This window comes from Hippoglossus hippoglossus, chromosome 16 (assembly GCF_009819705.1).
Source record: "Hippoglossus hippoglossus isolate fHipHip1 chromosome 16, fHipHip1.pri, whole genome shotgun sequence".
Taxonomy (NCBI): Eukaryota; Metazoa; Chordata; class Actinopteri; order Pleuronectiformes; family Pleuronectidae; genus Hippoglossus; species Hippoglossus hippoglossus.
In genome coordinates this window covers 12,126,393-12,148,594 of record NC_047166.1, presented here as the reverse complement: position 1 = coordinate 12,148,594, position 22,202 = coordinate 12,126,393, and the positions used below count along the sequence as shown (strand labels likewise).

Sequence of the window (22,202 nt, the reverse complement as noted above, 5' to 3'; positions counted from 1 at the left end):
CACAGTGTACAAATACTACAGTACAGGTAAAAATCTGTCCTAAAAAAGCAGACAGTGAAATCATGAAAGATTCCCGAGCTAGTACATCAGATCAATCTTCAAGACTGGACGCTCTGGAAAAGGCGAGTAAGTTGCCCTTAAGTTGAGTTTGCTTTGTCCAACTAGTGTTGGAAGAAAAACTGAAATCCAGAGTAAACGTATCAAAACAACCTAAAAAGATTCCTCCTGCAATAGAGTTCAAGTCACTTGCACCACAGGAGGAATCTCTATTTGTCTTAAAAGTCCATGATACGGTTAAACGTGCATGAACCTTAAATTGTGACTGTTTGTCAAACTACTTGTACCTCAAAAATGTACTAAGTGGAGTACTTAAGTAAATGTGTTTTCCACCTCTTTAACTCCAAAATGTACAGATAAAGACCACAATTTGAGATAATCTGTCTGTGTGTCTGCTTGTGTGTGTGTGTGTGTGTGGTGAAATGACTGAGGTCAGTTGAGGACAGCAGGCAGTGTGCATCTCATTTATTTTCATCCATTCACACATTCCGTCGAAGAGCCACATCTACCTCCAGAGCAGCCAGCGTACCATTACCCCTTAAATTAGAATACATAAATAAAAGCTGTTTGCATATAAACAGTTGCTGATGTACACATTCCAACTGGCTGAAGTGCACGCTCATTTACAAAGACCCCGGCAATGTTTCCTTTTTTTGTCTTCCCAAAATCTATGTAGGAATCGAGGCTTGTCTCTTCAGTCCACTGTCACAATGTCCTTCCCTGGAGACAGATGTCAAGGTTTTGCATAACCAAGCAGGAGTAAACTCTTGTACGAAGCAAAGACGGTCTCTTTTGTAGCTATATACTTTTTACAACGTGAATGACAAGAGGTTATTTGAACCAAACAAGATGATCATTATCAACAAAACAACTAATAGATGTGTGTGTTTTCTAAACATTCAGTTTCATGTGCCATTCCCAAAAATAAAACAGACAAACAAACACAAGCTGGTTCATTGTTTCACTCCACCTCAACAGACTGCAAGTCTCCTTGAATTAACAATTAGCCCTTAGCCCTGCTCGTCACAACAGAGAAGCAACACACACACACACACACACAAACACACACAAACACACACACACACACACACACACAAACCCCCCCCTCCCATTCAACCTTAGCTTCAGCCAACTCCAAATTAACCCAACTCTCTTGCCTCTGGGCCTGTGGAGTGGCTCACTTTCTCCATCTAGAGGAGAAAGGCTGAACTACATAGTGCTTCTGCTCCACTGGGTTTCACATTTAAAAACCTCGGCACCCCACGATTGTATTTTGCAGCTTTAAAAAAAAAACAAAAAAAAAAACACGCATTTCCGTTGCCATGTAAAAAGCAACAGACCACAAACACGCTTGTTCAATCTGCTCCGAGCTCAAGCACCATTTCAATACCATTCAAATAAAACAAGAAATGCAACAGAATCGAGACACTAAATCCAAGTCATTAAACTGTACAATATTAAGAAGCCTTAAAGGTGCTGTAGTTTTTTTTTTTTTTTATATGATTTGGTAGGTAAACAAACACAATATAAGTGGACTCCTCATGGTATCTTCCCTCAGGGTCGACCAGTGCCCCTCGCAGAGAGAGGAGATGGGCAGGGGTGGGGGGGGGTTAGATGGACGTTTTTAAAGATGATGGCTTTCTTTTCTTTTTCGTTTCTGTAGCTGCATCAATGCAGCAATCGTGAAATCAATCTCAAATCTCTTCAGCCGAGTGTTTGTTGAGGAGACTGGAGCTGAGGAACCTGGAAATGAGGAAGCGAATCCTCACAGAGCCCGGTCTCACTCTTCGTCGGCGTTCTTCAACATGAGGATGGAGTTGTAGATCTTCAGGGCGGGTCCTAACTTGATTGACAGGATCTTGACGATGTCCGCTTGGGTGAGTAGCAGGAACGCCTCGCCATCTATTTGCTAAGGGTCCAAAAAAAAGGATTCAATTTCATTTCCCTTTTTTGAGACTAATCTTCTTTTAACTGAAGCAGCTGATTTCTATTCTTTATCTTCATCACACATTGCCACAGCAGTTAATCTATTATTTACACATCCAGTGGTTGCAAGGCAACACACAGCTTCTTATTGGTGAGTTGTGTTTCTCTAAAAAACAAATATTCATTCTCTTTTAGCTCAGTTTTTTGGTCTCTACCAACTCCTGAAATAATCATGCTGCTCATTAACAGTCACAAACACTGTATGCCCCCTTTCAATAAAACATAGTTGCACACTAATGATACTTAATAATCATACAAAAATATGTTGAAATAAAAAACAAATTAAGATAGCATGGGAGTGCATGGGGGTATAACAATTTTTTACAATTCTTTGGCATTAATGAAAAACTTAAACAATTGAAATCATCATGAGGGCGTAATTGTGTGTTTTTTACTGTGAATTTTTGACATTAATTGTTTATTAGCATTCAAACTATAAAAGATATGAATCTAAATCTACAATATAAACAAATAATTAAGTAGGTTTAAAAAAATGATCATAGAGTTTGTCAGTTCTCACCTCTGTTTTAAAGGTAGCAGCATGTTCTTTACATCCAGGGAGTCCTTTGACAAAACTGGCCACCTGATCAACAAAAAGAGACAATATTCAGCGAACAGTTACAAACAAGGAGCCAAACACATGATATTTTAATCAGTAAATGTTTATCTATCTTAAGTGGCTAACATGAATCTCAGGCTGACTGTTAATTCATTTTCTTTCTCTGAACAACTCGATGCCTTCATGTTTAGTCGGGGAATGAGGACATCGTCTGCTTTTCATGTGTTGACGCTATGTGTGAGTGAGTGAGCACGTCTGACCTCCTCGGCGCTCCAAGTGGCCACTCTCTTGGCAGTCAGCCCCAGGACCTCGGGCAGCAGCTGGCAGTGTTTGTCCCAGCAGAGAGCCACCCGGTGAGGGGGGGAGGCAGAGATGCCGGGGGAGAACACAGACTCGTGGAGGGCCTGCTGGAGAGAGATGGCATCTGGAGAGGCTGAGGAGGAGGAGGAGACAGCAGTCAGTGGGGATGAGGGGGTGATTTACGTTTTTTCATCTCATTTTACATAAATTCACAAGCACACACACACCTTTACTGTCGCTGACCTCCTCTTTAACATAGTGCATTTTCAGGTATTTGGGAATTGGGGCAGTTCTGAGGAAGACAACAATGTACAGTAACAAGTTAAATGTTGAGGCACAGGAACATCCTCTGTACTGAACTGCAGCGGGTGTCACAACTGCTACCGTTTAGGTCTTGTTCCATTGTGGCTCTGATCGCTGGCTCCACCTGGTGGCTCAGGCTGGTTGCTGCGCCCTACACGCTCAGCTTCCACTGTCCCGGGTTTCCTAGCAACACAGATTACCCACATCTCAAGAGCCGACCACTGGATAGAATTGCATTCAAAACACTGATTGGAGAGCTCCTGAGAGTGTAAGTGGCTTTCACAGTGTGTTCGTGCGGTGTAAAGTGTCGTCCTTGTGCGTGTTCAGCAGCAGACCTGTTCTGGGAGTCCTCAGCTCCTTCGGGCGGCTCAGGCGTACAAGAGGTCTGCGTCGTAGTGTTGGGGTGAGGATCGGGGCGTCGCCCGCGAGGATGAGGTCCACTGAGGGCGAGGGGTCGCTCTCCGCTGAGACGGTCTGGCAGCAAGCCCTCCTTGTTCATATTCATCTCAGAATAGGGACAGCTCACCTGGCTGCGCACACACGAGAACACACACAAACTTTACCCAGGCACATTACTGCCAGAAACACTCATTTTATAACTGTGAATGAGATCATTAAACAGGTTACAACAATTAGGAAGGAAATGCAGCTAAAAAGATCACCTTAAAGACTCGAACCTCCCACACACACACAAACACAAGCAACACATTTATGCTGGCAGCAACCCACACAAGCAAAAACGACATTTATGATCACTGAAACCATTTCTTCTACTCCTGCACTTACTGAAAGCACAGGCTCCAAACAAAGATAAAATATGAATACATGAAATTTTCCCAATGTGAAATAACTCCTTGAGCAGTGTGAGAGAAACAGTGATAAGATTTGTTTTAAATATTGAAATTAAATGTGGAAGATTTGGATTTTAGAGACAACACTAGAGCATTTAAATTACATTTATTAACAGAGTAAGAAAAGAAGAAAACAGACACGGAGGATACATCCCTACTACGATGTTTTGTCAAACACAGACAATTTCTGTTCACAAGAGCGTTTTGGCTCTGTATCTGTTTTAATCCAATCCTGTCCAAATGCATGTCACATGACCACTCAAACACTGGACATGTGCGTGCCGGTGTAAACAAAAAGGCATTCACGTCACGCTGGACATGGGAATTGACACATATTACTTGAGTAATAGCTTGTGTCCTATCCATGTAAGCAGTTGTATCATTGCGAATGCAGAATTTAACTTCACGGCAGCTGTTAGCGTAGACAACAGGGTCAGCAACACTTGAAATTGATTGTCAATGTTGCGTTCTACACAGTTATGAGGGCGGTTATTTTCTTCTGGAAAGGAATCATATGATAGGAGCCTGACGAATCGCCAAGGACTATATCGTGACCAAAAGGACCCAATCAGCAAGCAGTTTGTATCTGTCCGTCCACACTAAACGCTGCCCCGCAGTTTTTTGCGACCAGCCGCATTTCCAAACTTCTCAATTTTAGCAATTCTAAAACTCCAGAGTAGTATGTATCTGTAGCAGAGTGGACACATTTTCAAAAGAGAACATATGTGGATGTCGCCTGTGAAAGCATAAAACTGAGTATGTGCTACTAACGTGTAGTGGGTCCCATAGCGAGGTCCTCTGATGTGGCCAACCCCGTTGCATCCTGGGGTAGGACATCCTTGTCCTGGGGCAGTCACTATATTATCATTGGAGCCTGAAATACACACACACACACACACACACACACACACACACACACACTTTGGATTCATTACAGATTCCTCCCACCACAAAATCCAGAAGTTAAATGAAGGAAGAGGCGAACTCTTCTGACTGCTAACTGCTGACTCATCTGTTGAAATTACAATTTTACGATCCCTCTGATTGAATAGCAGGCAGAGCAGAGAGACAGGGGGAGCTTCAGTGTGTCTCACCATTAGGGTACTGTAGTGGGTGTCCAGTTTTCTGACACCACCCTACAGGGTGCAGATCGGGGCAGTCCGTCTCCACCCAGTAGTCGTACTCTGAACTCCAGCCATCAAAATGAATCTAGATGAGAAAAGGGGGAGTGGACAGAAAATTAGACATAAGCTGAGCACAGAGTTGAATCAAAGAGCATCTTGATGAGGAGAAGATGTCGCACCTTCAGTCGATGGTCCTCTGTGTCTGCTATAGTTGTAACACGGATGAGCATTGGATTCCTCTTATCGACAGCTTCCACTTTCATCCCGAACTGGAAGCCATGAGGAGGTCGCTGCAAATACAGAGCATCATAATAAAAACACTGTTTCATACAGGCTGCTACTGTACATACAGGAGTATAAATCTTCTCTTTATGTATTTGTGCTTATAAACTGTACCGGTTTGAAAGCCCGAGCAGGAGCCGCCTGTGTTCCCGTCTCTTCCAGGTACTTCTCCCATGAAAAACTCTTAGGTTGTTTATATTCTAAGAAAGTGAAATACATTCTCATTAGATCCATCAGTCACTGACGAGAGACCAACATTTACACAGACACCATTATAGTATTACAGATCAAAAAGCAGAGACAAGCTTTGCATCTGCAGGAAATGACAGCAGCATGCATTTCACCATTAAGGCAATTTAAAATTACCCTGAATATTTGATATTAAAAAGAGTCAAGTCATTCATTCTTACAGTAGTAAATAAATATACCAGAAAAGTGTTAAATACTTTCAGCTTTATTAGTAGAGTCAAACTGTTAATTAGCTAATGTTAGATCCTATATTAGTCCGGCCCTACCGTATATGAAAGTAGATTATACTGACCCACATGTGTCTTGGTCTGTGTCTTACCAGCTGGGGTGGTCAGAGTTAGCTGGGCCTCTTCACAGTACCCAACAGGATGGATGTACGGACTGCTCGCATCGCACCTTAACACAACACAACACGCAGGTGAACATACAGATAAAACGTGTGTCTGTTGATGTGGATCTGATCCATTTGCAAAACTTATTAAACCATATCGCAATCATTTTGTGAACCTTTTCATATGCACACTACATTAGCATAATTTAGAAGCTATGTAGACGAAAAAAGTCCAGACAAGGCTCTGGACTTTCTCCTGAGTTTGCATTTAACATATGAAGAATGCAGCAGGACCCTCTCTGGTCAGACACGTTCACAACAACAGGAAAAAAAGCATTCGGGCGAAGGGTGGCGCAGGAGACAGGATGTAACGAATCAATTCCAATGCAGAGATCACAAGTTTTTGTTTGCAGCACATCAACACCGGCCCTTTTCACCAAAAGCTCTTGAATCTCGTTGTCTTTCCAAGTTGACATCTTCGTTGGAGTCTTTTGAATGGCTTCTCTTCCTCATCTTATTTTCCAATTTTGCATCCGTCACTCGTGGTGAATCTTGGTGGTGGTGACAAATTTCACACCGGTTCATTTGGACATTCTCCAAGAGAAGTCTCCTGAAATAGTCTGGAGTCACTGACTCGACCATTTGTGTTCTCGCATACAGCCCCTTCAAATAATTTTAGGAGATTATCCGGGGTTCAGTGCCTCCCTGAAAGCAGCTCTAGTGATTTCACTTGATTTCAATCTACAGTAGAGCCCTAGGTGGACTAGCGAATATCTTTGGATCATCCCCGTTTTTTCAGTGTCAAGCCAGGCTCTCACCAGTAATCATAGGTGTCATCCCAGTTGTCAAAATGAATGAGCAGGCGGTTGTCGACAACAGCAGCGATGGTTGCTACACAGATCAACGAGGGATTCTTCCTGTCAATCGCCTCCAGCTTCATCCCGGCTCTGAATCCAGACGGAGTCACAGACTGAAAGGAAAATAAATGTAAAACTCACATTTAGTCTGTGAATACACAAAGCTGTCAGGTGGCGTCAGAGAGTGTGGTTGTGTGGTTTATGCTCACTGTGTTGAGGCTCTTGAAAAGGTGTTTCGGTGCCAGTTGCCCTCTGCAGTTCTTCACATACATGCTCCAATTAAACTCTCCATCCTTACAACCTACAACACAAACTGTGTCATGATGTTTGCAACTTATATTTATAAAAATGTTTCATTTCCACTTTTTTGTTCATTTGTGAGACTGTGAAAAGGCAGTGTGTTGTGAGCATTTTTGTGTCTACCTTTCGGCAACAACAACTTGTGTCCGTTCTTCTCACACCAGCCCGCTGGTTTCATATCCCACGAGTCAGCGTTGGCCCAGAAGTCATAGCATTCTGGGTAGCCATCAAAGTGAAGCCTTACCCTGTATCCTTGGATCTGAGAGGGAAAGAGACACCGTGCTTGGATGAATAACAACTGTGACATTCAAAATTATGAACAGATATTAAGAAATTCCCAATATTCGGCTAAACCAAAGCCATAAACCACCATTAGCACTCGTACCTCTGCAACAGTGAGCACACAGAACAGAGATGGGTGTGACGGGTCCAGTCCCTCAAGCTTCATCCCCACCTTAAAACTGTTCCTGCTTTGAGGAAACGACTGATGCTGCGAGAGATAAAATGTACATCACAGCACAATTCAGTTTAACAGACACCAGTAAAACAAAAAACATCATCTAGTCAAACTAAAAATAACGGGATTATACCTCTTTGAATAGTTTAACAGGAGCAGCGACGGCCTTCTCCTCTTCAATGTAAGCAGGCCAGCTCCAGGCCCGCTTCTTATTGGGAGGGGCAGTCCCTACAGGGGCATGAAAAACATTCAGGATACACAATAAAACTCCCCATTCAGTTTAAAGGATTTTTCTTTTCAAATCAGCCGAGTTTACATGGCAGGAAAGTTCACCAGAGAAGCTGTATGATATGTAGAATATGTATAAGTGATGGTATAACTATGAATTTCATGTACATAAGAAAATGCACAAAATATAAAGATGTAGAACCTCAATATATCTCAGTCCTAATTCCTTCTTGTCAACTGTCAAATTTACAGACAAAAGGTTCAATCCAAGTTAAGACATTTTAAATTCCAAACAGAAAAAAATATTAAAAAATAAAAGCTACTGGTGATACATAAGAGGAAACTCTACAAATTTGACTTAATTTCTCACCAGAAAAACTGCAACGTTTTGAAAACTGAATTTGAGGAATAGTGCTTTACATTGACCATTTACAGCCTTGAATTTATATTTTAATAGGATGTAGAGACCTGGAGACAAGAAAAACATTTTCTCCAGGCAGTAGTCTAACATACCCAGTTTTGCAATTTTTGAGCCTCTCCTGCCTTTGGTAGTCTTGGCTTTTTCCTACAAAGGAGAAAAGAAAGAAAAATATCAAAACTCAGAACCATCAATTTTTTTTCTCAGGTTTCCTGTGTGTTCTCTCAACTCTTCAAGGAGAAGAATTGAAAATTTACAGAAGATAATATTTTAATTTGCCAGTAGTTATGGAAGAAAACAACACTAGCGACAAATGCTTAAGAGTATCCTCCTGACCTCTGGTTCCTCTTGGTTGTCTTCCTCTTCGTCACCGGAGTCCATGTAGATCTTCCTCTTTTTGCGCACACGTTTACCGAGCCTCTCACCTTCAACTGTCTGACTCTCCCGTGCTTCCCCTGGAGATGATCTTAAAAAAAAAAGAAGAAAGATTTGACCCAAGAGAAAATAACAAACCCAAACAATCTGTAGGACAACAAGGAGGAGTTGGAGCAGAAGTTTTCAAAGTGGGAGGCAGGCCTCCCCAGGGTTCTCCTTCAAACAGCTGCAGTACATGGGACACTCAAGTGAATGGAAATACAAAAATTACATTAACTATAAAAGAGGAGATAATGTAGAACTACCGAAATGTGTGTGATTTAGTTAAAGGGATGGTTCAGAGATTCATTTCAGGAATTTTTTATTGTTTTGATTTCCCTGAATCAAAACTTATTAAATAAATGTTTTTTCTTTATGTATTTAAAGCAGCCTGAAGTTATGTAGAACAGCAATATTAGACTATCTTTGCTCAATTCCTGAGTGAAATTGAGTGAAGCTAAGCAAGTGAACTACAATGTGGTGAGAGGGCCCTTTTTTAAGTTTTGTCAAAGGGGTGGCCCACAGACTCACATTTTGAAAACCTGTGCATTAGAGAAAACAAGCTGTGTGAGTTCACCTGCCGCTGGAAGGCTGTGCACAAATGGAGCTACAGAACCTTCCCTGAAAGAGGGCATCCCGAGAAACACGACCGCCACAGGCCCGGCACCTTAACAGCTCCCCATTTGGGCCCATGTTAGCACTGGAGCCAACTTCAACACTGGGACCATCCTCCACACTGGGGCCCTCCGCTAGGGACAGAAGCACAGGACCAGTAGCTGATGATAGGGAAGGAGAAAAAGAGGTTTTATCATAAAAAATATGAGTAGAGCAATAAAAAGAATACTGCAACTCTATATAAAAACAATGATAAAGGGGTTAAACAGGTGCTGTCGTACCTTTAGCTTGAGACGATCCTGGCTGACTCTGATTGGCTGGAACTTTGGCTTTGCTGGTCTGTGATTGGCCCTCTGGAGGAGGGGTGGGAGTGTGAGTCGGAGCTGGGTCCAAGGTTCCCCGTTTAGGCTCTGCCTCTTGCCCTTTGACCTCTGGGTCTGTGACAATCTCAAGAGTCCCAAACTCCGTCATGCGGAACTGAAAGGCACAAAGAAAAGAAAAGCAGATATGCTTATCAGGGTTTCTACAAGGACATTGTTAAGCCGAGGTGGTAAATTCATTCAGCTTTTCTCCAAATGACAACCAAAGCAATCGTCACACTCCCTAACATTGGCATTTGTTCTTATTCTTTTTTTAAACAATTTGTTTTTGTCTATGATACTTGCAGATGTGGTCTTCGTTTCAAGTAAGAAATAATTGATCTACTGCATTCTCTGTCCATAAGGAAGAGTTTAATACCACAACCTTCACTCAGGAGCACAAATCAGTCTTTAAACTTATAAAAAATAACTTACTGTGAAAATTTTCGATACAGAGTCATCTAATTTTTTTTATGTGATATAATTTTAGTCCAAATCGCCCAGCCCTTGTTTCAAGCAAGATGTTCTCCCTTCACACGGAAACACTTAAGGAAACCACAAAGACAAATCTGTGTGTAATCAGTGAAATATACACAAACACTTAAACAGTGAATGACGAATTCTGGACGTGAACAAAAACACATGTCTCTCATATACCCTGATGTCACTTCCTGGGAGAGTGGCGATACCGTCCTTCCAGTCCAGAGCACCCATCATGTCGAACTCCGCACCCTGGGAGGGGCCATCGCTGGGTGGAGTGTCGGTCATTCCCACTCCTCTAATAACCCCTGATCTGCAAAAACAGAAAAGCCAGATTTTAAAACACTGTCATACATCAACATTATACATTACAGATGTGCAAAATATACAAAAGAGATGGATGAGACAGCTTCAGGGGCCAGATCTAATCACGCTTTTGTTTTTTTGTCCATTCGGTCTGTATCTGTTGTGTTGCCTGTGTGTGATCATCACGATACCTGCGTCGAGCTCCACCACCACACACACAGTGTCTACCTGCACTTGTACACAGCACCGCGCCGCATCACCGCTAGATGGCGACTGTGCGCCGGCTCGCAGGAGACACCATGCACTTCGATTTCAGACAAAACAGTCAATAATAATAATGTTTTGCTGGTCAACACGCGGGCGGATACGCGCACAACCGGCCTCGTTAGACCGAACCTCCACCACGATCACTGTCAGAGGCGAGAAGAGACGCCTCAACTTTAAGTTAACCACACAAGTTCATCTTTTTCTTGTTTTATCAGTATCTCCTCAAATCCGCCGTTTGCCTGCTAATAAACAAACGACGCGATCGCTTGTTTATCACATTTGAGGAGAACACTGTTTGCTCCGCCGAGCGGCCAAACTTAAACACGTTTTAATCCGACTAATATTGCGATATAACGTTTTAGTGTTGACGCAGGATCAACAATGAATTAAGGGATGATTTGGTGCTCGCACCGCGGCCATAACCATGTGCAAAGTAAACAACAGGCCGGGCCACTGCGTCTGGGCGAAGTTTGACTCCGCTCCTCGCAGCCCAGTTTTATTCTGCCCATAAATAAAGTGTATGGAAGAGCGCCCATGATTAGCATTCGTCTTATACAAAATGGCGGAGCATAGGAAGAGGCCACCAACACGTTTAAACTATGTAAATTACTCAAGTTACCCATTTAAACAAACCGCGCGGAGCCGCTACGCGTCGAACAGGAGCCGATGTTTGCGGTGTAATTTCCCGACTTGGTGTTTTCCTTCGCTCCGGCGATTTTCTTCACTTTCCCCTTGTCACGGAATGTCAGCCCAGGTTGCTAGCTACCGCTGACATGAAGCTAACAGGCAGCTAGCTCCACTCCGCCCAGCTGAACGTACGGAGGGGGGTTAGCTCCGCGGCTAGCCTCCGTAGCATTGTGACTGGATGCAGCCAGCTAGGGACAATCTGTAATAAATAAGTTTCCCCGGATAATAACAGCAGGAAAACGCATTTTACCCAACGCGAATAATTTCACGCAGCAACACGAACACTCACAACAACACGACGCTCCTGTCTCCATTGTTGCTTCATTTAATTTCTTCAATAGAAACTTGGGGGAAAAAAAACAAAAACGATTTATTCTCGCCGTTTTTAAATCACAGAGGAAATAATTGTGAACTGACCCCGCGGAGGAGCACGAATGTCGGCTTTTCAAATGTCGCCTCGGCTCGTGGGAATGAAATGTGTTTAGCTGCGGTGTTGTTTAAAAAAATGTGGAACTCACCTCGTTTCTGTTTTAACTCTTATTTAGAGCAGCAGAGGACGGATGTGCGCATGCGTGCAAGATGCGCTGCCTGACAACTTTGGGGCTCGGAAAAGTTCTGTATCTGGGCTCGATACCAGGCGCGTGAGCAGCCGCAACACGGCCCCCGAATAAAAAAACTAAAAGTCACTTCGCATGCCGATACAACCAGTACTCACACCCGGGCTCATGTTTCACCCGGTGCACGCACAAGTCTCCCCCCCTCCTCCCCTGTTAAGAAGTGTGTGTGGACCGGCGGAGCGCAAGGGACCGACCGCAGTGTTCTCCCATTAACGTCCGGGAGCGGCCGCCTCATCTGCGGGCTGGAAACCGGCTGTTTCCCCCCCCCCGCGCTCAAAGCCCCCAACCTCCACCTCCCGAGCTCAGGCTGCGATCGGTCCGTTCACACCGGAGCTGAGAGCTGGATTAAATAAGATCAGCCCTGTCACAATCACCTCAAGTGACATCTTCAGCCAAATTGTACATTCTACCGCTAACACGCATCCATGTGTGCGAGATGATGCGATAACAAAGGGAAACAAGCAGCGTTGAGTGGAATCGGGGAGAACAAACACCACATGTGCATCTTCTTCTGCTCTGTAATGAACAAAAACAGCCAGGGTGATATAACGTGGAGACATGTTTTTTTTTTTATTCTGGCAGGAATCCTCAGCTCCTGCGCACAAAGACATGTGGGACTTCGGGGACGTGTTTTCACGATTTGAAGTCACCACTGTGGACTGATCGTTACTTGTGTGTGTTTGGTTGCGTGTGTTTGTTGTGTCAAAACACACACACACACACACACACTCCTGTTCAACCCAAACGATTGTCTCCAGCTAACCTGCAGCAGTGTTCAATCCCTCCCACCACAGGGCGGCTCTCCGCTGACGGACGTTTCGCACATCTCGCCGTTTTCGCACGAAAATCTCCAGGAAATAGACGGCACCCTATGCGTGTTTTTTTATTTTATTCATTAATTAATTTGTTTGCGGTAGCATGCATGACTCTGCGATCACTTGGGGCACACACGCAGGGGACAGTGTTTGATTCCAGTGATACGAGGTGAAACGAGTTCAGACTCGGGGCTGTGGACGCAGAGGCGCCGCTTTCGTGCCTGCGCCGTGCGTTCGCCGCTAGATGGCGCGCGAGGTCCGGTGAGTCGCGGGATTAACGGGGTCGCGCATCCCGCAGCAGCCCCGCATTATTTTTTGTTCGGGCCTATATACAAGCATGAGATGGCATTCAAAGGCAAAGCGGTCGACTCGAAGGTAAGAAGGGACGAGGCGACGCGTCTGTGCGGAGCGTCGCGGTGGCTGTGAGGAGATCGATGGTGCAGAGGCTGCTGTTCTGTGCGTTTTATTGTGACATGCATCGATTATTCATCAGTTATCAATAATCAAAGTGTGCAGCAGGTCAGGTTCTGCAGCAGTTAAAGAGTGGTGGCGTGTGTCTGCTTGCTCACACAGCTCCAGGTGTTTGCTCGTGTTGTGTGTGTGTGTGTGTGTGTGTGTGTGTGTGTGTGTGTTGCATTGTTGACAGATTATAAAACAGTGTGTTGTTGTGAAATCATGTCTCCTCCCCTGTCTGTGTGTGTGTGTCCATCCCACAGACCGTGCTCCTCAACCTGCTGCTGTGTCTGCTCATATTTTACTCTCTTTTCTACATGATCGCCAGCGTGTGCTTCGGTGCCTTCAGGTTTGAATCCCTCACACGCATGCGCACACGCACGCACCACGCAAAATGCACTTATGAAAGCTGCCCCCCACACACACACACTCATAGACACACATCTCCACCACCATCCCCTCTCTCTCCCCCATAATCACCAGGGTGTGGCTAATAACGGATCATAATGCTTATCCTCATACTTGGTTATTAGTTTCCATACCACACAACTATATGATGGCATATAAGGCATCGTCATGTAGTTTCAACAGTTAACACAACAGTTATAAGGAGCATTACCACTTTATTTTGCAGGTTCTACTATTTTCTAATCATTCTATTGGAATGACCTGGAAAGATCTGTGTAATTTATTAGATATAGTAGAAAATAATAAACAATATTAATACTTTGTGTCGAGTTTAGAAAGACTACTGTAAAATGTAATCTAGTAGAAATATTGAATGAATATCTGGGTCACACTAGTAATTTAGTGGAATTAATTTGTACAAGTGTAACAATTGAGCCGTGCACCCATCTGCCTTATCTTTATTATCTAATTACAGTAATTTCCAGGAACTGTCAGATACATTTACAGTTACATATCTGTTCCTTTCAAAGAAGCTACAGGAAGCTGCCGTGTCTGTACAATAAAGTGTTATCAAATAAGATAACACATCAACGGCAAATTTGCAGATTCCAAATTGTGGAATATGTACATCCAAACAACATGAATAAAAAAAATTATAGTCTCATGCATCTTTAACTCATTGTGACACAGGGTTCTTCTATAAACTTTATTTAATTTAATTCATGTCGTAAATATTCTTAAATAAAATGTGTTTAGAAATAATAACACACACAAACAAGGTCATGTATAAAGTGCAGTTTGTACTTAATGGGTATTTGGAGGTGATAGGTGACAGCAGTGCACACAGAGCAGCAGGAACTGGGGGTCAATAGGACCCTAGCGTCTCATTTTTGTCTAAGGGCCAAATTGCCAGGTTAATCTGGCCATGGAGCCATCATTGCAGGAGTATGACCTGACGCAAAGCACATAAAAACAGCTCTTGTGCATGATGGAGGGAGGTTTATCTCAAATTAAAATGTCTCTTTCATGAGTTTTTACGTTAGTTTGTCCACATCCTGTGACCTTATCTCTTTACCTGAAGGGCTGAGGCACATCAACACTTATTGCACTTTCATCACTTGACCAATCTGCACCAATTACAGTGATTCCTCTTCATTTAGGCTGGATCACTTCGACGGACTGATCCCATTTGACTTTAAGACCGAACCCACTGAATCCAACTCCAAATACCTGGGTGAGCGCAGCTAATGCAGGCGACACAATGAACGACGAGTGTGAACTTTGAACAGATGATGCATTTTCTCGCTGCGTTGGTCTCCCTCAGTGAACCTCCTGTCCTTGGAGCTCACCTACTTCTGCAGTGGCCTCCTGTTTGCCGCGGTGGTGAGGAGGCGGGTGTGGGACTACGCCCTCACCGTCACACTTCTGCATGTTGCGATCACCAGCCTTGGTGAGGACAAACATAACGATCCAGCCAGGTTACTCACACAAATTACCAAACGTGTTGTGAAACTGCATGTTTTGTTTCCATGTTGCAGTGATGTTGGAGTTCCCCATGGTGTGGCAGTGGTGGCTGGCTTTAGGTAAATTAAATTAGACTCTATCTGGAACTCATTGCGTCTGACTTTGTAAGCTCGGCTCACTTTAATGCTCTTCACCTTTTCTGCTGTTCTGTAGGTAGCGGCTTGTTTCTGATGATATGCAACGGTCAGCTGATTGCTTATTTCACCTGCCAGAGCGACCAGAGCTACTCCTCCTTCAGCATCTACTAACTGCTAATGTATTTTTTTATTTATTTATTCTTTAAAAGTTATTTAAGTTTATTTATTGATTGATTAACTTCCAACAGTTTTATTAACACACTAGTAAAGTGGAGAAGAAGGGATCAGACCGGAAGCTCTCGTCTTGAGACACCAGTCAGATTATCCACAGTGTTCGGCTTTGTCTGTTACCTTTGCTCTTTTCTAGAAAAAAACTCACCTTCACGTATTGAGGCTGCTTTCAGACACTAACTGAAGTCTGGACATTTTCCTGCCAGCTAGTAAAATGTCTGAAAGAGGTCAGAGTGAGCCAAAGAGAACTCAGCAGTAAAATGTCTGGAAAATTCACAGCAAGCGAGTGGGTGAGGTAATGGCTGCAACAAAAAAGAATACAAATATCTCAGGATGTAAAAGATTTTGACTTTTGAGCTTTTGCTGTAACAGAACACAACAGAGAGACTACATTGTGTCCTGCCTCCCGCCTGCTCTACCCAGGCTTCACCCTCCACCTGAATGTTGATGTGAACACGTCTGACCCGGACAATTCTTCATGTTCACACTCCAGCTGGAGAGCTGAGCTCAGCCACTCAGCTGCTCCTGGACGTGCCTAAAACAAGACTCGTAACCAGAGGCGACCGAGCCTTTGCAGTAACCGCCCTAAACTTGTGGAACAGTTTACCACTCCATGTTAGATCTGCCCCCAAATCTTTGTTAAAGACACATCTCTTCTCTTTGTCCTTCCTTTTGAGTTGAGAACGTTTTTATCCCAATCATTACTATTATGATATACTGCGTATTGCTGTTTTCTTGTTGTACCTTTTACTTTGTAAGGCACTTTGGTCAACCAAAGTTTTAAATGGGTTATATAAATACAGTTGACATTGACATACAGTGCCTTGCATAAGTATTCACCCCCTTTGGACTTTTCTACATTTTGTCATGGTATAACCACAGATTAAAATTTATTTCATCGTGAGTTTATGTAATGGACCAACACAAAATAGTGCATCATTTGGAAGTGGGGGGAAATATTACATGGATTTCACAATTATTTACAAATAAAAATCTGAAAAGTGTTGAGTGCATATGTATTCACCCCCTTTACTGTGAAACCCCTAACAAAGATCTGGTGCGACCAATTGCATTCACAAGTCACATTTGCAAGTCACATAATTAGTAAATAGGGTCCACCTGTCTGCAATTTAATCTCAGTATAAATACACCTGTTCTGTGACGGACTCAGAGTTTGTTGGAGATCATTACTGAACAAACAGCATCATGAAGACCAAGGAGCTCACCAAACAGGTCAGGGATAAAGTTGTGGAGAAATATGAAGCAGGGTTAGGTTATAAAAAAATATCCAGAGCTTTGAACATCTCTCTGAGCACCATAAAATCCATCATAAGAAAATGGAAAGAATATGGCACAACCGCAAACCTACCAAGAGGAGGCCGTCCACCCAAACTGAAGAGTCGGACAAGGAGAAAATTAATCAGAGAAGCAACCAGGAGGCCCATGGTTACTCTGGAGGAGTTGCAGAGATCCACAGCTGAGGTGGGAGAATCTGTCCACAGGACAACTATTAGTCGTCTACTCCACAAATCTGGCCTTTATGGAAGAGGGGCAAGAAGAAAGCCATTGTTGAAAGGGATCCATAAAAAATCCCGTTTGGAGTTTGCCAGAAGCCATGTGGGAGACACAGCAAACATGTGGAAGAAGGTGCTCTGGTCAGATGAGACCAAAATTGAACTTTTTGGCCTCAATGCAAAACGCTATGTGTGGCGAAAACCCAACACTGCCCATCACCCTGAGCACACCATCCCAACAGTGAAATATGGTGGTGGTAGCATCATGCTGTGGGGATGCTTCTCTTCAGCAGGTACAGGGAAACTGGTCAGAATAGAGGGAAAGATGGATGGAGCCAAATACAGGGAAATCCTTGAAGAAAATCTGATGCAGTCTGCAAAAGACTTGAGACTGGGGCGGAGGTTCATCTTCCCGCAGGACAATTACCCTAAACATACAGCCAGAGCTACAAAGGAATGGTTTGGATTAAAGAATGTTAATGTCTTAAAATGGCCCAGTCAAAGCCCAGACCTCAATCCAATAGAGAATCTATGGCAAGACTTGAAGATTGCGGTTCACAGACGGTCTCCATCCAATCTGACTGAGCTTCATCTTTTTTGCCAAGAAGAATGGACAAACCTTTCCATCTCTAGATGTGCAAAGCTGGTAGAGACATACCCCAAAAGACTTGCAGCTGTAATTGCAGCGAAAGGGGGTTCTACCAAGTATTGACACAGGGGGGTGAATACTTATGCACCCAACAGATGTCAACTTTTTTGTTCTCATTATTGTTTGTGTCACAATAAAATTTATTTTGCACCTCCAAAGTACTATACATGTTTTGTTGATCAAACGGGAAAAAGTTTATTTAAGTCTATTTGAATTCCAGTTAGTAACAGTACATAATGGGAAAAAGTCCAAGGGGGGTGAATACTTATGCAAGGCACTGTATGTCTGAAAATGGCTTAAGTCAGAGCTGGGTCCAAAGTGTGTTTAAGGGTTGTCATGTAAATGCCACAAGGAGATGTTTTCTGTATTTTGCTTCTGATGCACAATCCCTTTGTCACTATGCAGGATTTAAATGCGACCTGTGAAGTATTTTACCTTTGTAAACTGTGAATGTAGAAGCTGAATGGGAATGTTGCAATATATGTTGTGATTCACAGACTTAAATGTCAAGTGTTGAACAATGAAACTGCTTTGTGTTTATTGTTCCATGCCCCTTAAACATTGAAGTAGCGAGGACTCGTGAAATAGTGACCAGCCTATTTCTTATGATAATGACAATACAGTTAAAATTACTGTAATAAAATATGCAAAGATATCATTTAGTTAAGTGGAAGCAGTGAAACATACTGTTGCTGTATTAGTGTAAGAATGTGTTTAAAAATAGCCTGGATTACATAATTTATGATGTAAAAAAAAAAAACATATTTGAACAAATGTGCCCCCGGAGGAGTCGTTGTGGTTATGAAACAGGCTGTGGTGTCATGTACTCCACTGGATTCATGAAGGAGAATCCTGGGAAGGCCTCGCTGGCACCGCTCGCCTGGCAGCGCTCATTCACGGAGGCCGGGACGGGTTGTAGCGTGAACTCGGGGTCGATGTGGCTGATATCACAGGGTCCACACTGGAGCAAACACAAACACACACTCAGGTACGCTGCATTCATTAGAAACAATAGTGCCCTCCACTCATTTCTGAATCACTCGTACCACGTTAGGGATGAAGGGAGGTTCCACTTTCCTGGCCAGGAGGTCGTCCCAGTCGATGGAGGCAAAGAAAGGATGTTCCTGCAGCTCCTCCTGCAAACACATCAACATTAGATCCTCTGTGCTTGTGCTTGTGTCACAGTTTGTTTTCTCTTTTTCAAGGGGTGCACTTACGAGGTCACAGCTCGCCCCCGTGCGTTTGGTGAAGTCCCTGTCCAGCAAGCCCTCTAACAGTGAGCGGGCCGCCTGAGACACCCCGCTCCCCAGCTGCAGAGGAGCGTAGAGTTTGTTCTCGAACATCTCTGCTTTGCTGCGGCTGTAGAATGGAGGCTGAGAGGCAGAACAGGGAGAGTGAGGTGAAGATGCTGAGGAAAGATAAGAAAGATGATGAAGAGGAAAGATATTGTTTCACTTTTACTTACCAGTCCATAGAGCATCTCAAAAAGCACAGTGCCGAGTCCCCACCAGTCCACTGCTGGACTGTAGGGGCAGCCCTGTAGCACCTCCGGAGCGATGTACTCTGGAGTCCCACAGAACGTGTGCATAATCCCACCTACGGCCACGCCTTCTTTACACAGCCCAAAGTCAGTCAGCATCACATGACCCCCGCTGTCCAGCAGGATGTTCTCTGGTTTAAGGTCTCTGGCAGACAAACAGATGGAAGTGTTGGTTTACTTTTCTTTACATTAGCATTTTCTTGCTATTGATTTTCTTATATTTTTCTCTCATTTTACATTTGCTTCTTTTCTCTTTTTTAGTTTTTGACGTGCTGCTGGAAGACTGTGGTGGGGACCTGTGTGTGCGTGTGCGTGTGCGCGTGTGTGTGTGCGTGTGCGTGTGTGTGTGTGTGTGCGTGTGTGTGTGTGTAGGTACCTGTAAACGATGTCAAGAGAGTGGAGGTAGCCGAGCGCCATGGCCATCTCTGCAGCGTAGAAAGCAGATCTGGCTTCGGGAAATGAGCCCTCTCTCTGGAGGTGGTAAAAAAGCTGGGGACAAACAGACGAGCGTTCAAATACACAGATTTCATAAGTGACACTAAGACTGACTGTCAAAATTCTAAGTTATATCAGCAAACTTAAAATATGTAGCAAATTACGTTGGTTTTATCCACATGATTTATATAGATTACTTCAACTCTGATTTTCATGTCCATAAACACTGATAGCTATGGGCAAAGTGAGAGTTACTATTGTTACTACAGTTTTCAGCCGTCACACCAATGACAGAGAGAGTTTGTTTTCGCACTCATACCTCCCCCCCATTGACATAGTCCAGGACGAAGTAGAGCATCTTCGGCGTCTGGAAAGAGAAGTGGAGTCCCACTAGGAACGGATGTTGCAGCCCCTTCAGCAGTACGCTCCTCTCAACCATCACATGCCTCTGCTGCAGAGACCAGAGGGACACAGTGAGCAGACGGACAGGTAGGACAGCGGACAGACAGAAAGACAGACAGACAGACAGACTGATCGATTGATCACCTCGCTCCTCTTGACGATCATCTTTTTCTGCAGCACTTTCACAGCATAGTAGCCCCCTTGTTCTCTGTGTCTTGCAAGCAGCACCTGTAAACATTTGAAATATGACATGTCATGTCCCTGCACCATCTCTGGAGAAAAAACATAACACAAAAAAACAAGAATAGAAAATGCCCACCTTTCCAAAGCTTCCTCCGCCGATAACTTTGAGGTAGTCAAAGTCTGACGGCTTCGTCCTGTTTGATACAGCGACAGAAAACAGTCAGATTTAGACAGAACTACAAAATAAGGCATAATCTGTAAATCCCTAATCACTTAGATTTTAGATAATAAACTATTTATTGCTAGTGCACAGAACTGAATACTTTGTCCAGTGGTTCCCCAGCTGGGTTTGAGACCCCTAAAGCTTTTGCTTTAACTCATTTCCATCTTAGGCCCAAGTTGATTAACATTTCTCTATCTTCTATTATCAGAACGACTGAATAATAATAAATCTGTAAGAATAATTCAAGAAGAACAATCTGAAACTGAGAGAGCAAAAGTTACGGGATCATTTACTCTTTTTTGGGTCACATCAAGTCAAAATAATTTATCAATCGTTATACCAACTGCAAGTGGCAAAAAATATCTAGATTTCCTTTATGTTTTGTGACTGCTTATTGAAACATTACGAGTTATTGACACATTCAGCAGAAACAAATTATACCCTGTTTATACCCTGGTTACAGGGTTACAGGGTCATCAGAGGGCAAAAAGAACTTACTGAGAGGTGTCTGTGTCCACTGAGCTCTGCGGAGAGAGAAGACACAGAGGGACAGGGAGGGTCAGGAGGTCAGATTCAGTTTCATGTCCTGTCAACACTCAGTATTTTAAAGTCCTCCTCTCTGTGCTCACCGCTGGGCTTTTCTTGACCTCCTTTCTCAACCTCCTCGGTGGCCGCAGGATTTTCTGGGTGTCCAACCTTCAATTAAAGACACGAGAAAAACAGGACAGTTGTTTTCATGCAATTGAACAACAAAACAGGAATTATAACACGTGCATTTCTTCAAACTCTCAAACTCACTGTTGGCAGAGTTGTTGACTGGAGACAAGTTTGTGTAAGAAGTCACTGAAGGCCACTTTCTTGCCTTTGAGCAGAGCTGTGAGACAGACAGGGGGACAGGGGGACAGACAGGGGGACAGCAGGTCAGCTGCACTGACACGCTTTAACAAAAAGTTATGTAATCATTAAAACATTCTTTTTTGACTTTATTAGTATTAAAACTTAATAAAAGCACTTTCATATAGTATTTCTTATCACAAATTTACAATTCTGTCACTTGTAGGAGAAAATGAACTGTTAGTTGTTTTCTGTATGTGTCTGTATGTGATCAATTTGCTGTTAATCCAAAGTTAAAAGAATAAAACAAACAAAAACATGTTTTTAAAAACGCAGGTTACAGTTGACGCTCACCTGACAAAAACGACACAAGCCGCGTCATCTTGGCGTGAGTCATCGGCCGCTCCGGAGTCACCGTCATCCTGATGAAAAGAGTCCGGGATGTTTGATAAAGACTGAAAAGAGGAGAGAAAGTTGGTCGTCAATGGAGACGCGGCGACTCGCGGCAGAGCTGCTCAGCGTGTGACCCGCTCCGTCACCGGCGCGCGCTCACACACAGCTGACGTAAGACGATACGCAGGGTGCGGGGCGTTCGAGTCGCCTCGGAGAAGTCACGACTGAGATGTGCGCGCTTATACCCGAGCAGAAGTCCGTGTCAGCATCTGGCTCAGAATCTGCCTCAGTCATTCCTACTCCCGAGTGTGTCTCTACGGGAGGAGAACCAGGAAGCTCTGAAGCAGAACTAACGAAATGTCGAATAGGCTACTGTCTTATTGGGCAGAATTTACAAACGTTTAAACAGTTGTAGCCTATGTAATCGCTTAGTTAATGGTTTATAAATCATTTACTAATTCTTTATAGTCAAAA

At 43.6% G+C, this 22,202-nt stretch overlaps 3 protein-coding genes across 16 annotated transcripts; 1 reads left to right on the top strand and 2 right to left on the bottom strand.

The window, feature by feature from the left end:
- Nucleotides 1–507: 507 nt before the first annotated feature.
- On the bottom strand, nt 508–12,287 carry l3mbtl1b (L3MBTL histone methyl-lysine binding protein 1b). Of its 13 annotated transcripts, none has more exons than XM_034610571.1 (22): nt 11,949–12,285; nt 10,348–10,483; nt 9,613–9,808; nt 9,294–9,492; nt 8,639–8,768; nt 8,398–8,449; nt 7,790–7,884; nt 7,585–7,689; nt 7,323–7,458; nt 7,109–7,200; nt 6,861–7,012; nt 6,004–6,107; nt 5,577–5,662; nt 5,360–5,470; nt 5,151–5,265; nt 4,828–4,930; nt 3,541–3,735; nt 3,287–3,388; nt 3,130–3,194; nt 2,863–3,035; nt 2,564–2,626; nt 508–1,966 (listed from the first exon to the last, which is right to left on the bottom strand). In XM_034610571.1, the coding sequence occupies exons 2-22, from the start codon at nt 10,456–10,458 to the stop codon at nt 1,838–1,840; spliced, it is 2,514 nt and encodes an 837-aa protein (XP_034466462.1). In that variant the 5' UTR covers nt 10,459–10,483; nt 11,949–12,285; the 3' UTR covers nt 508–1,837. The 13 variants fall into 13 exon arrangements, with proteins under 13 accessions (XP_034466462.1, XP_034466464.1, XP_034466470.1 ...); XM_034610573.1 differs by lacking the exon at nt 11,949–12,285 and adding an exon at nt 11,848–11,946; XM_034610579.1 differs by lacking the exon at nt 11,949–12,285 and adding an exon at nt 11,848–11,946 and having other exon boundaries at nt 6,031–6,107.
- Nucleotides 12,288–12,608: 321 nt separating this feature from the next.
- On the top strand, nt 12,609–15,862 carry LOC117776566 (transmembrane protein 244-like). Its single transcript, XM_034610606.1, has 6 exons — nt 12,609–13,237; nt 13,579–13,664; nt 14,884–14,957; nt 15,048–15,173; nt 15,262–15,306; nt 15,401–15,862. The coding sequence occupies exons 1-6, from the start codon at nt 13,205–13,207 to the stop codon at nt 15,493–15,495; spliced, it is 459 nt and encodes a 152-aa protein (XP_034466497.1). The 5' UTR covers nt 12,609–13,204; the 3' UTR covers nt 15,496–15,862.
- A 2,372-nt stretch (nt 15,863–18,234) lies between these two features.
- On the bottom strand, nt 18,235–21,912 carry sgk2b (serum/glucocorticoid regulated kinase 2b). 2 transcript variants are annotated; one of them, XM_034610597.1, is made up of 12 exons: nt 21,690–21,912; nt 21,300–21,375; nt 21,150–21,197; nt 21,000–21,029; nt 20,415–20,472; nt 20,240–20,323; nt 20,013–20,144; nt 19,635–19,747; nt 19,184–19,403; nt 18,936–19,091; nt 18,765–18,854; nt 18,235–18,679 (listed from the first exon to the last, which is right to left on the bottom strand). In XM_034610597.1, the coding sequence occupies exons 1-12, from the start codon at nt 21,754–21,756 to the stop codon at nt 18,518–18,520; spliced, it is 1,236 nt and encodes a 411-aa protein (XP_034466488.1). In that variant the 5' UTR covers nt 21,757–21,912; the 3' UTR covers nt 18,235–18,517. The 2 variants fall into 2 exon arrangements, with proteins under 2 accessions (XP_034466488.1, XP_034466487.1); XM_034610596.1 differs by having other exon boundaries at nt 21,000–21,025; nt 21,131–21,197; nt 21,690–21,859.
- Nucleotides 21,913–22,202: the final 290 nt, after the last annotated feature.